This window comes from Dromaius novaehollandiae, chromosome 2, assembly GCF_036370855.1.
Source record: "Dromaius novaehollandiae isolate bDroNov1 chromosome 2, bDroNov1.hap1, whole genome shotgun sequence".
Classification (NCBI taxonomy): Eukaryota; Metazoa; Chordata; class Aves; order Casuariiformes; family Dromaiidae; genus Dromaius; species Dromaius novaehollandiae.
In genome coordinates this window covers 146,604,558-146,617,077 of record NC_088099.1, presented here as the reverse complement: position 1 = coordinate 146,617,077, position 12,520 = coordinate 146,604,558, and the positions used below count along the sequence as shown (strand labels likewise).

Sequence of the window (12,520 nt, the reverse complement as noted above, 5' to 3'; positions counted from 1 at the left end):
TGGATGTTGCTTTTTCATTTGGAGCACATTTGATTTACAGACCACTTTTTTATGACTAATAGCAGTGATGATCCTTTGAAGCTGATGTATGTTACAGAAATATAAGACTTATTCTTTGCAAAGCATGGGAATGTGCATGAAAAGCAAGAATTAAGTAACTGAGTTCCTTTTTACATAGCAATCAAGCTTTCTTAAATGAAGCTTTCTCATTCTGAAATTTAATTCAAAAAAGTATGAAATGTGCAGCAAAAAAGAATGGGGTATCCTCTGCATTAAGTGATGTATGTATTGCTTTTCCATGTACATGCATTTACAGAGCTGGTGGCTAATGATCAGATGATGGTTCATAAATCGAACAACTGAGTATTCATGGAAATAAGGAAAGTTTCTCTGACTTGCTGCCAAAAGATGTTTTGCAAGGTCAAGTTGCTTTATAATAGCTAATTCCTTTTTCCACACAACCAACCTAGATGGGGGAAGGGGTATGTGTGGGGAAAAATGGCTTTGGTTTTCTTGTATCTGTCAGAAATCCCTGAAACTCTCAGACTTTTCTTAATATTGTTCTGGCTTTGGTATGAAACCTGACAATGTAAAGAAAAGGATGCCTTCTGTGCTATTAAGATAGCTTTAGTGAACTACTAATGAAAAACAAGGAGAGAGAGAGCAAGTTATTTGGGATCAGTCAGTCTTTGATATATCCGTTCAGCTTGTAATTATATCTGGCAACATGTTCTGAGAGCAAATCAGTGGTCTCTATCTCTGCCTAGTCCCAGGCTTTTGAGAAAAAGAACAAAAGGATTCCTGGGAGAGATGGGTTTCTTTTTATCTAATCCTGGATAGATGTACTAGTTTGTGCATGTGTATTTTGAAAGTAATGAGTAACTGTACTATTAGACAACTGTTAGCATGTGCTGTGGGAACTTTATCATACACAAGCTTGAAAGCTACTACTGCAGGATTTGTAGCTTTAGAATAGTAAGTTGAGTCCTCTTTATCTATTGTGTGGATGTCACTTTGATCACTCCTAAACAGTGCTTTTAAAACCTCAAAAAATGCTGTCAAAATACTTAAGCATACCTCAACTTGGGGAGGTGGAGGGGGAGAATGGGGTGGAGGTTGCCAACAATATTTTAGACTGAAATGGAAGGTTGTTCTTCAGTGGATAGTATGCTGGTGGGACTCCTTGCCAAAGATACAGTGGAAATTGAAATGGGTTCAGACAAACTGGATAAATTCAGGGGGCAGGGAATCCCATTGTGAGTTAGTGAATACCCAGAACTGCATCTGGCTCAGGAAGTCCTTGAACTCAAAATAACTGTGAGAGTATTATGTTCTGCGTCCTATGGTAAATGCTTGTGCTACTGAACCAAGTTGGATAGGTAAACCTGTGTGCCTATCTGAAGTCCTCAGTGTCTTAAATATTCTGGTAGTGCTCAGTGTCTTAAATATTCTGGTAGTGCTTCTGAGCATGGGTCTCTTCCAAAGAGTTTATAGTTCTAGTCAGCTCTGCTAGTCTAATCATGGCTAAGTTTGGGTTGCAAGATTATTTTTCTGTCCTAGCAATGTGTTTGCAGCCCCTCTCTGGAGTGATTCTCATTAAAAAGTCTGTTTGGTAGTTAAAGGCATGATTCTGACACTTCCAGCTTGAGGACATCCAGGGTAATCTGTTAGTGTTCCCATCTGTTTGCTTTCACCTTCTCCTGCCATGGGTTATGTATTGTTTTTTCTTGTCTATATGCTGATTGGCCTTATTTTAAAAAATCCATTATGAAGAACAAGTGAAACTTTTTCTAGCCTTAATCATAGTTCAGATCCATATGAGAGAGCATAGTTAAGTGACAACGAGTTTAAACCAGCAAAACTAGGAGGCTGGAATAAGTGGACTGGGTTAGGAGTGATATCATTCAGAGCTGCCACCAATGGCTTTATTTGCAGCTCTCTGGCTAACCAGGATCACTTGATAGAACTAGGTTAGGAAGCAACCATATGTGTATTTAGCCTTGGAGATCTGTCACAGATGGAGAACAGCAGCAGCCAGAAACAAAACCTCTTCATCAGCTTTATACTCATAGTAATGCTCTGGACCACAGCTCTTAGACTGCAGCACTTGCTTATTAAAGTGTGCTGGCTTGGATTGTATGAGATCACATCTTTAGTGAATGGCCTTGCTGAGGATAAAAGCCTGCTAGTGGCTTTTAATCACTGTCGTGCAAATGGAATTGTTCACATGTTTGGAGTGGTTGAACATGGGACTCTTCATTACCTATCCTTGCTCATTGCAAGTCAGTCTCCATCATGGATTTGTCAAAAAAAGACACAATCTCCTCTCCAGTTAATGCTGCCCCTTTAGTAGCAAATCTGTGCCCTTGATGATCCACTCTAAGTGAAGGTAGCTTGCAAAGGGTTAGAATAGCGGGGATGGCTCTGACTACTTTATTTCCATGGAGAAGGAATGCAGTAGTAGGGGGAGACTCTCTCTTCAAGGGCAGGTTTTGGTGAATGCAACTGTCTTGGTATGTGAAAAGCAGTAGAAGGTAATGCCCTCATCAATAGGTGCCTGGGTATGGGGATAGTGTAATGACTAAAAAAACCCCTTTTTTCAGTATTCATAAAGTTGCAGAAATGTTTCTGCTGCTGGTAGCCATGTCCAAGATCTCCTTGATCAACCTTTCTCCCACCAAGCCATGCCACCATGGAAACTGGTTGTTCTACTTAAAGATTCAAGTTCCTTTTGTTCACTTAATGTGCGGAATGGTTGATGTTCAATTAGCTGTTGCTACTGTCACTTCCTAATACTTTTCCTTTGCTGTCTAATAAAACACTTGAATTAGTATGTGGGACTAATTGATGTTGCAACACTGTGCAAGCTGGGTGCAGGGATCAATTTGAGGATAGTTTTTCCTTTTGCTTGTTTGCAAGAACACAATTCCGTAGTGTGAAAGAAGATCCTTTGTGCCTTGAGGCTTATGTGTCATCCACTCGCTCCTTTTTAACATTCATGTGTAAAGGCTAGTTAGACTCAGGTTATTCAGGGTGCAAAGGTGTGTTGCTGGATGTTTCTCTTTACTCAGCAGACTCCTACTGGCAGATGTTGAAGTCCCAGCACTGTTCAGGGCAGACCATTGCAATCTTCTGCACCGGCAGGTACTTTTGGCTATGTTCCTGTTGCAACAGTAGCATGACAACAAGCCTTATGGATGGGAGGTTACACCTTATGCAGTAGGCAGACTGGTGAGGTATGATTTGAGTGGGGGGCAGGTTGTCTGGTTAAATGCAGATGGCATTTGTTTCCAATGACTTCCTGTGCTTCCAGAAGTGGAGTTGGTCTGATCCTGGAATAAAGCCTCTTAGAGCTGAAAACTTTGTTTAAAAAGAGGCCTACCCTATTGAGAACATGGTCTGTGGTGTCTATCCTTGATTAAACAGAAGACATGGGGATCTAAATGTTTCTATCTGATTAACAGATGACCTTATGCATTTTCACTCATACCTATATTTGCCAGGTTGACAGGTTTTCCCCATTTAAAATAGGGAAAAACACTCCTGTCCTTGTGCTGCAGGTTTGTATATATGTGCCTGTCATACCTCCTGTCTGTGTCAGCACAAGAGGTACTTGAAAATATCTGCTCTTAAGACACTGGGGTGACCTGTCAAACTTCCTTGATGTTTTTAGAGGGCTGGTCTGGTGATGGACAGTTTCTACCTTTAGTATAACTTAAGATGGAAGGAAGTGTTTTGACTGGAATTGTTGTTCAAACCTGGTGTTCTTGGTTAGATGGCAAGCCCTTCAGGGCAAAGGTGGTCCTCATTATGAGGAATGCAGCTTGAAGGACTGCACATCGACCTCAAAGTAGCAGGGCTGTGTGCTGAAGATCTGCTTTCTCTAGACCCGCAGGAGACCCTGGGTGCAGGGAGAGGGAGGCTTGCTTCAGAAGTGGCTAGGGCACACAGCCTGTGCGTGAGGGTGATGTGCAGACCCCACTGCCACCGTCCTGCCTCTGGGCGCTGGTCAGAGGGTCTGACCTTGTGATGCTCTGCAGGGTCTGCTGGGGTTCCTGGAGCTAGCAAAGAAAGCTAACTTAATCTTGAAACACTAAACTAAGGACTAATAGCCGTGTAGGTTAGTTGTCTCTCTCCTGCCCATCACCCCCTTTTTTAATTATTCTTATGCCTTTCCCTATTACAACAGCTTGAAGGTTATGTAATAAGGCTAACCTGCAGTACAGGATCTGGCGTACAGTACCAAAATTAATATAAGCTGTCAATCGGTATCTTTTTTCACAAATTGAAAATAGTTAATATATATATTAACTTGTTCAGGGCTGCAGAAAAGTCACAGGAAAAACAATGATAGAAAATATGCAGGTATGGAGCCGAAACCTGTAGTCGACATCAACACATATATCTGTTCCTGAGTGCAAATAGTCCTGGGTACGGCTGTGAGTCCCTTGACAGACATGCAGAATAGCTGGCAGAGATCAGAAAAGCTGGTTGGTTTTATATGGCAACTGTTCCCAACCTTTGGCTACTAATATCTAGAAGGGAGCTGTGATTTGTATTAAAAGCCTCTATTAAGCAAATGCATAGTTTCCTAGTAATATTTTTCCATTAAAGAAGAGAAAATGATTCTCAATGTTTCTATGTAAGGCTTTTGTGATGAATGTTTGGGATCCCTGGGGGCATATAAATGCTGTTTGAATGCCAGCATCAACCCCTAGAAAATGTGAAAACTTGTTCTCATATGCAAAACTGATTCCTAAAACTTGATTGTGTTTTATTTTGAGAGTATTCCAATCTCAGAAATGTTGACTGAAAAAAAGTCAGTCTGGTTATTTAGATCAAAGAAGAGGGATCAGTTTGTAGCAGGCAAAGTTCACATTGGGAAACACTTTATATCACGTTTGATTTCAAAAATTATATTGGCGTACAAGAGTTAAGGTCTGACACTGCATCATAATGTGGTAATATGCACCTATTAAGAATGGCTGTACAAATCCTCTCTGACCCCAGGTTAAAATATGCAAGTACTTGTTTCTGGGTTTTGTTCAACTAGGAAAAAGTAGCCTAGAATATGCTACTTACCATGTCCCCATCCGGACACCTTTACCCATTTGCCCAAAAGGCATTAGGAATAGTGTTCTAGCTGCTGCTCATCCATGCTGAGATGTGACCCACTGCTGTTCCTCTAAGTGGTTGTGGCCCCTCAGCTGTGGGGCAGCACAGAGATGGTAGGGGCATTTGTATACTGCCCTGGCATGGGAGCTAGACCTCATAGTGCCCTAGTCCAGCCTGTTGCAGAAGCTGTTACCTCTATCTCCAACCTGGTGTTAACAAATCAGCAAGTGCTTGTAGTGTCTGGGTGCAAAGCCAGCCAGTTTAGCCTGCATAGCTGCAGTTTTGGAGATGCCTGACTTCTGTAAAAGCAGCTGAGGGCCCTAGGGGGGGCAGTATGGAAGGGGAGTGCTCCCTGGTCCAGCTTTCCTGGCAAGGCCTGCAAAACGCTGCCCCACTGCAGCTGAGGAGAGAGTGTGTAGGGGCTCAGGGCTGTGTGGCTGGGGTGGTGGGCAGGGCACGCTGCCCTGGGATGGCCAGCTGAGGATGCTGTGGCCCCCCATCGCAAGGTCTCATGGCCCAGTCTGTCAGCAAGGGCAGGGAGGCAGGGGTGCTTCAACTCAACAGCAGCACCTGCCAAAGACGAGCACTGTATCCTTGCTTCAGAAAGGAAGGCTGGATTGCATGAGGTGTTTGTCTTGTGTGTGATGTTGGTGGGTTTTTAAGGTGTGGGATTTATTTTTCTGAAACTTTTTTCTTGAATACCTGTGGCTCAGGCTGTATAGGAGGTGCTTGTTGCTGCTCTCCTGAGGTGCTCACTCAAGACCAGTCAGCTGTGACTGCCAGAGTCTGGAGACAGTCTTCAACAAGATCCTATGTGTACCCATGTGTTACACTATTAGAGGAGGCTGATTATCCCAGCGTATTTTCTATTGTTGAATTGCTATTGGTGACAGGAACATTACAAATGACTGTTGCCTGAACCCTGATACCTGTCCAGAGCTTTAATAAAGGTCGAGGTAGCATAGCCAGCTGCTGGCGCTCTTCTGCACTTGTTTGGCTTCTGATTGCTTCTGTCTTAACTTGTGTTTGTAGTATGCAGCAGAGGATGGACTTGTACACACAAATGATCCGACCAGGACAGTGTCCAAAGAATGGATTTGCATTTAAAGGTCCCAGCAGTTAGACTTGCCTAGAGAAGGTAAGGAGGATGAACCCCAGGAAGTGGGCTTGTGTGTATCATAAGTGTTTGCTTCAGATAAACACTTTACTCAACATCAATTTTTCATTTGCTACCCTGGGAACATGGCTGCTCTCTACCATAGTGCACAGAATGTCACATCACAAGTCCTTCATTTAAAGGATTTGACTACTTTAATCTTGTCATGGGTTGCTGCTTTCTGTACTTCCCAGGGCTCCAAATGCATGCTACCTCAAGCTTTAATCTTGAGAATGAGATTTTTCCAGAAAACTCTTCAGAGACTTCTCTGTGAGAAGCCGTGTGTGGAGATGACATTACTCTGCTAGCAATGCAGTGCAGCTCTTAGAAGCAGGATTAAATGTTGATTAGGCAAAATGACCTACTCTTTTAGCTAACAACAGAATCTATTCTCTAAACCTTGTGCCGACATAAAATTCTAGCAACAAAGACTGGGTTTGTATAACTGGCAGCTACTTTCTTGCTTTTGTGAGCTTCCTGATCAGACCAATTTAGCCTTTCAAGGTTGGTTTACTTGATCCTCTGTATAGGAACAGTCAAAGGGTGAAGTCACCCAGAAAGCATTTGTGTAGAAAAATGCAAGTTGAACTAAAGAGCAGTGTATTGACAGCTGCACTGTGTGTTTTATCATGTGCAGTAGTTCCAGAGCAGGATTTGGAAGTATATTTACAGAAATGCTTCTGTAGTCTCAAGTCTTTTAAAAATACATAGTCAAAAGAGAAGCAGTGAGATTTCTTTGCCCTTTCCTCTTTTCTACTCTTCCTCACCTTCCCTTTGCACATGAATAAAAAAAGAGAGCAACTTTTTGTTATTCCTTTTCTATGAAATAAAGGCAACTTAGTCCAGGGTGTAATCCATTTCTGGGCAAAATCTTCACCTGCAGCTCTAGTCTAGCATGTGTGTCACTTCTATTCTTACATATGCTGCACTTCACTCTGCAGGCCCCTTAAAGTATCTCAGCTAGTCAGACAACAAGCTGTTTTTTAGCTGGGTTGATAAAGCCCCCATCCATGCAATAGTCTGTGGCTGTAACTAGATGTCTGGGAGCATCTTAGCTTAAACTGGCTTGGGTCATCTCCCATCTCCCCTTGCTGCACTGTGCCAGCATGAATGCTGCTATGCAGTGACTTGGTCAGGGATGCTGATCCAACTGGAAGAATAACCAACATGCAGAAGAGGGCTTATCTCCTAGGGAGTTTGTACCCAGTCCAGTTTACTGCATACCTGTGCCAGCAGAGATGGGAAGACAGAGGGCAAGCAGCTGTGAGGGATGGTAATGCTATTGCCATTTGCTATTGGAAATTGAGGGTAAAACTTCACCTTAAACTAAGGGGTTGTGTAATGTTGAATAAAGTCTGTCTTTTAGTGAAACACTGCTTTTTCAAACGGAGAATGTCACTGAAATCCTACATATGTAATGTGAAAACTGAGGCTTATGATCCTTCAGTAATGATTTGATCTCTTGGAAATCGGAAGCAAAGACTTGCTCTTAATGTGGGGTTTGCAATGACCTGCTCAACTCTGTATTTCATGCAGATTCCTCCAAACTTTTTGAAGTTTTGAACAAATGCAGCAAGCCTAGATGGAAATTTTGATTACATTCCCACTTTTGCTACTGGGGCAAGCCAACTGTGCTGAAGAAAAGTCACCAGAGCTTTGGAAATCAGCATATGGACCTCTAACTTTTTTAAAGTTAATACACTATTTTCACAGACACACAATCACTGTCATCAGACCACTACGCCCCTCACTGAGAGCACAGGTGATGAAATCACTCAAGTCCTTGAGGCTTTCTTGCTGATAGAGTATTAAGCTGCTCTTAACACGGAAAACTTAGCCTGAATCTACTACTTTTTCCGAAATATCGAAAAGGCTTTTTACCTAATTTTGCACATGGTTTAAAGGTTTTTTTTAAATATGTATTTTAAGACCTCTAACTGTGCATTTGACATTTTTATAAAACATTGTTTTCTTGTCTTGTACATATTTGTCTGATTGTTCTGGGCAAAAGAAGCCCCTCTGTACTTTGACGTATTGTTCTACCCAGGCATATTTTACACAGCACAGAATGGTTAGGGAAGTAAAATGAATTACCTAAAGAAAAATGCTGTAACTTTATAAAATACAAGAAGTGCAGGATGTTAAATACTTTGTTTCTGATTCTTACCTTGTATGCTGCCTATATGTACTCAGGTATTTAAGTTTTAAACAACTTCTATGGGTAGATATTTACAAATTTGGTCACACTGCCTCTTAAGAAAATACGTGCAGTTAACTTCACTCACATGCTATAATTTTTCTTTCTACTTTCTGCTCTGCACACCCTGCTCAATGTTTAATCTCCTATCTAAGAGATATAATCTTACTCATCCAATCTATTCTGAGTGAGGTTCTGTAGGAAGAAGCAGTACAGAAGCTGGTGTCCAGGTCCTAGCAGTTATCTAACAGGGTTTGTGGGTAGCTTGTGTGTTCCCTGTTCCCTGTAAGAAGTATGCTTTGCACCACAGCTGCTAGCTTAGCAAAGAAAATAATTAGGTTTTTCAGGCTAAAAGACATGACAGAGGACCTGTCCCATTTATGTTGAAAACAAATCTTGCAGAATTGGGGATTGTAAACTGATCTGGTTTTGAAATTGGGCACAAGCAACCCTTGTCAAAGGTGTGTTATGGGATATCTTCCACATGAGCCTGTCACTGCTAAACAAGATAAGGTATTTGGCAAACCAAGCTGTCTCACTAGTTAAAACACAAAAATCCACAAAAATCTGCTTGGGTATACTACCAGAGCTTGACTGGGGACTGCATTTATTCTACAGACTTGTGTTTGTGCTGCTTATGGGAAGGCACAGCCCTGAGGCAGAAAGCTCAGGTGTAACCAGGCTGAGGGCTGCTGCATCCCAAAGTTGATGCCTCTCCTTGAGAGAGGTGCCTCAGGTGCTACTTAAGTGTTTTACTCCAGGACTCTCCAAAATGCTGCAGCAGTCTGGCAGGGAGAGCCTAGACACTAGGACGTGAGCCTGGCAGGGAGTGCCCTTGCGGCTGATCTTAAACTCAGGTTTTGCCTCTCTTGTTTTCTTGGGAGCCTCTTAAATGCGTCCATGACTTGGTCATGCAGTGATTGTGCCTGGGCCCTGGAGTGGGGAACCATCTTTTCGGTATTCTCACATGAAGAAAACAAGGGTGTTGCAACATTTCAGCCTGAGAAGAGCCTAAATCTATTTTATAATTGACTGTAGTGCAGGGGAAGTCCACTGCCTCCACTCCTCGTTGCATCTCCTGCGGGGCGGCCTTGTGGAGGCCCCCATGCCCCAGGGCCTGCCTCCCCTCCTCTTCCTCCCTGGCCTCTCCCCAAACCCAGCAAAGGGACACAGTGAGAGCAGAATTTTGGAAGCAGTTTTGTGATACTTGCTGCATTTCTGGGGAGGCTCTCAGGGATCCTGAACGATTGAGATAGTGTTTCTGTAGAGCATTCTTGGTGTTGGATGCTTACGTTCTTCCTGAAGGTGTATTTAGTTACCTTAAGCCCTAATCCACAATAGTTCCTCAGTATCTATAAAAGTAAGTACAAGGGAAAAAAGGGGACAAAGTAGGAAAACCTGTCCAGTCAAGGTGAGCGATACTAGAAATAAGGCTAATAATATAAAAAAAAAAAAAATTTTTTCTCCCTTCATTTTTTCCCCTATTCTTCCCTCTCCTTTTTCCTATGTGCCCCCCTGAAAAATATGCAAAATCAGTAATTTAGATTTATATTTTCTTGAAGCAAACTTTACACTGTTGGTGTCTGATTATTTGACTAGATATTTCTCTAAATCATTGCTCTGTAAACATGAAGTTACGCTGAGCAGGATTTTCTACTGTTGCCTCTCAGAGTAATAGGTGCAAATTATTTTTAAATCGTATTTCCAACTTTTTCTTTCTTGAAAGATGATTCTGCCTTTAATTTTGGAGCACAATGTTAAATTAATAGGCCAAGGAAAAGTTGGTCTCTAGAAGCCACTTGGGGAACGATGGCAGAGCAGAGTGTTTGCTTATTAACTGCACGGGAGCGCTCCATCTGTGCAAATACAGATAGGGCATGGCTGGGTGGGAAGCAGTAGGGCAGAAAAGGATTGGAAAAACAGATCACAAAGCCTGAATGCGAGTAGGAAGAATGAAATGCTTTTGAGAAGAAAAGGCAACGCTCACAGCGAGTTGCAGCAGTGGCGGCTTTGTATGGAGTGCGCTAGGAGTTTTTCTAGCCTTCTGTGCGGTGCTGGTAAGACGTCGGCAAAATGTTACATCTAACGATTAGCACAGAAATTGCAGAAAGATATGGACCAACCGAAGAGTGAGCAGAAGGGACGTGTGACTTGAAAACAAGCTCCCAAGGGAATGGAGGTGTCGGCATTGGCCGGTTTGGTGAAAAGGAGATGGAGGATAGATATGATAACAGTATGTAGAAACTGGGGCTACAAAGAGAAAAGGAATACATTCTTCCTGTTGTGGATAGGACCAGGAGAGAGGGACCGAACTACAGCGCGGTGATTAAGGGCGAACCTGGAACAAGCCCTCTAGGAGCAAGGGCAGTTAGGTACTGCTCCGGCTGCCTGGGGAGGCGGCACTGGTCCAGCTGGGCCCCCTTTGCTGTGTGGGAACAGGCCGGGGGCCCTCTGCAGGCCCCCTCCAGCCTTATCTTCCATGATGAGACCACGTTCTTCATAGGACCTTGTCCTCAGGTTTTGTAAAGTAAGATACAAGGTGTGAATCTGTCACTCATGTGTTCAGATGTGTACATAATATGTAATATGAAGGTAATAACTGGAATTAATCTGAAAAATGATTGTGAAAATATATAATTTCTTAAACTCTGTTTAAAATTATTGTATTATGTGGAGGAAATTTACCTTCTGAACTGCAGTCTTAGTAAAGCCTGTATTTAAATTAGGTGGTTTTATATGTTAAAAAAATAAACAAACAAATTATGGATGCATACTATACCTTCCACTAACCTGAATAACCGAAGGAATAACAACTCTGCTCAGCATGATAAAAGTATACCCAATATTCAGGGTTCCTAAAAGTTCCACCTGAAATTTTTACTCCTCTGCAGCTGCTGCGTGCTTTTGCAAGACAAGTGATGTAAGGAGGAATAATCTCACTGTAGCATTTTGCTACGGCAGAAGCCCGAAGCCTGGGTTGCGGAAGGCCGTTCCTGCGGCGCCGCGTGCAGCAGGCGCCTTCCCACGCGGGGCTCCACGCTGCTCCCGGCTGCGGCTCCCCCTCGCCGGCAGCAGGCGCCCATCGAAGCTTTCCCACTTGCTCGTGTGTGAAACTCGCATTTTTTAAAAAAAGTAGATAGCCTCCTCTGTCATGGGAAAGCTTTCCAGCAGCCTCCCTGAGACGAGTTGCTCTCGGTGCATGTTTTGCCAGGTGTGACAGCAGTGAAGTTCCTCATCCCCGGTCTCCTACGGTGCAGCCTCAGCCAGCAAAAACAAATTTTAAACTATCAAATACTTTAAGTCCTTAGTCATGTTTTGGTCTGTGGGTTTTGGCTGTTCTCTTTTCAAAGGTTGTAAACTGAAGATAAATACATGTTGATTAAAGTAGCTTGCAAACGCATGCCCCGAGTCTGCGAAGGGTAAGCGCTCACAGCTCGCAGTCGGTAACTTGCTAACGCAGCCTGCGTGGGGCTGCTGGCCGGAGCGTGGCAGTGCGCTTCTCTGGGAAACGCTGTTCTCGTGGTGCTTTTGTTGCTGGTGACTGCCCCAAACGTTAACACGGCTGAGCTTTGGAGGGTTACAAGAAGCGAGAGCCTAAAACTGCCAGAAAGCAGCAATCGCAATGAAAAAATGCAATGCTTGTGCTTATTTCCCCTAGTCTTTGGTTTTCACGGATTTAACGTTTTCAGCAAGGGACCTTGTTTAAATGCAGAGCTGGTACAAACTGGCCAAAATGAGGAAAAAGAGAGGGCAGGCTCGTGGGGGAGCCGGGGGTAGAGGAGACACTCGAACGGAGGTGGAAACCCCCGCTCTCCCCTGCGTCCTCCTCCGCACTGGGACCCAGGAGGTCCTCTGAAAGGCAGCAGGCCAGAGGCGGGATGCGCGGCAGACAGAGCTGGCTGTCGCACGCCCTTGCTGCCTCGTGCCGCCCGGCTTGGCTTGCGGAGCTGACGGGAGGCGACGCTGTGCCAGGCTGGAGCGGAGGAAACCAAGCTTGTCCCTCCGTGCAGCCACGGCAGCAGCAGCATCTCCCCCGCCGCCCGCCTCTGCTG

The 12,520-nt window shown here is 43.7% G+C and overlaps 1 protein-coding gene across 2 annotated transcripts in view; it reads left to right on the top strand.

Annotated features, from left to right (window-relative positions):
• ESRP1 (epithelial splicing regulatory protein 1) overlaps positions 1–11,244 on the top strand; it is a 33,762-nt gene extending 22,518 nt beyond the window's left edge. For both annotated transcript variants that reach the window (XM_064507732.1, XM_026099823.2), the window contains exons 14-15: positions 6,148–6,253; positions 7,808–11,244. In XM_064507732.1, the coding sequence (XP_064363802.1) occupies positions 6,148–6,238 (91 nt within the window). In that variant the 3' untranslated portion in view covers positions 6,239–6,253; positions 7,808–11,244. The remainder of the gene's footprint in view (positions 1–6,147; positions 6,254–7,807) is intronic.
• Positions 11,245–12,520: the final 1,276 nt, after the last annotated feature.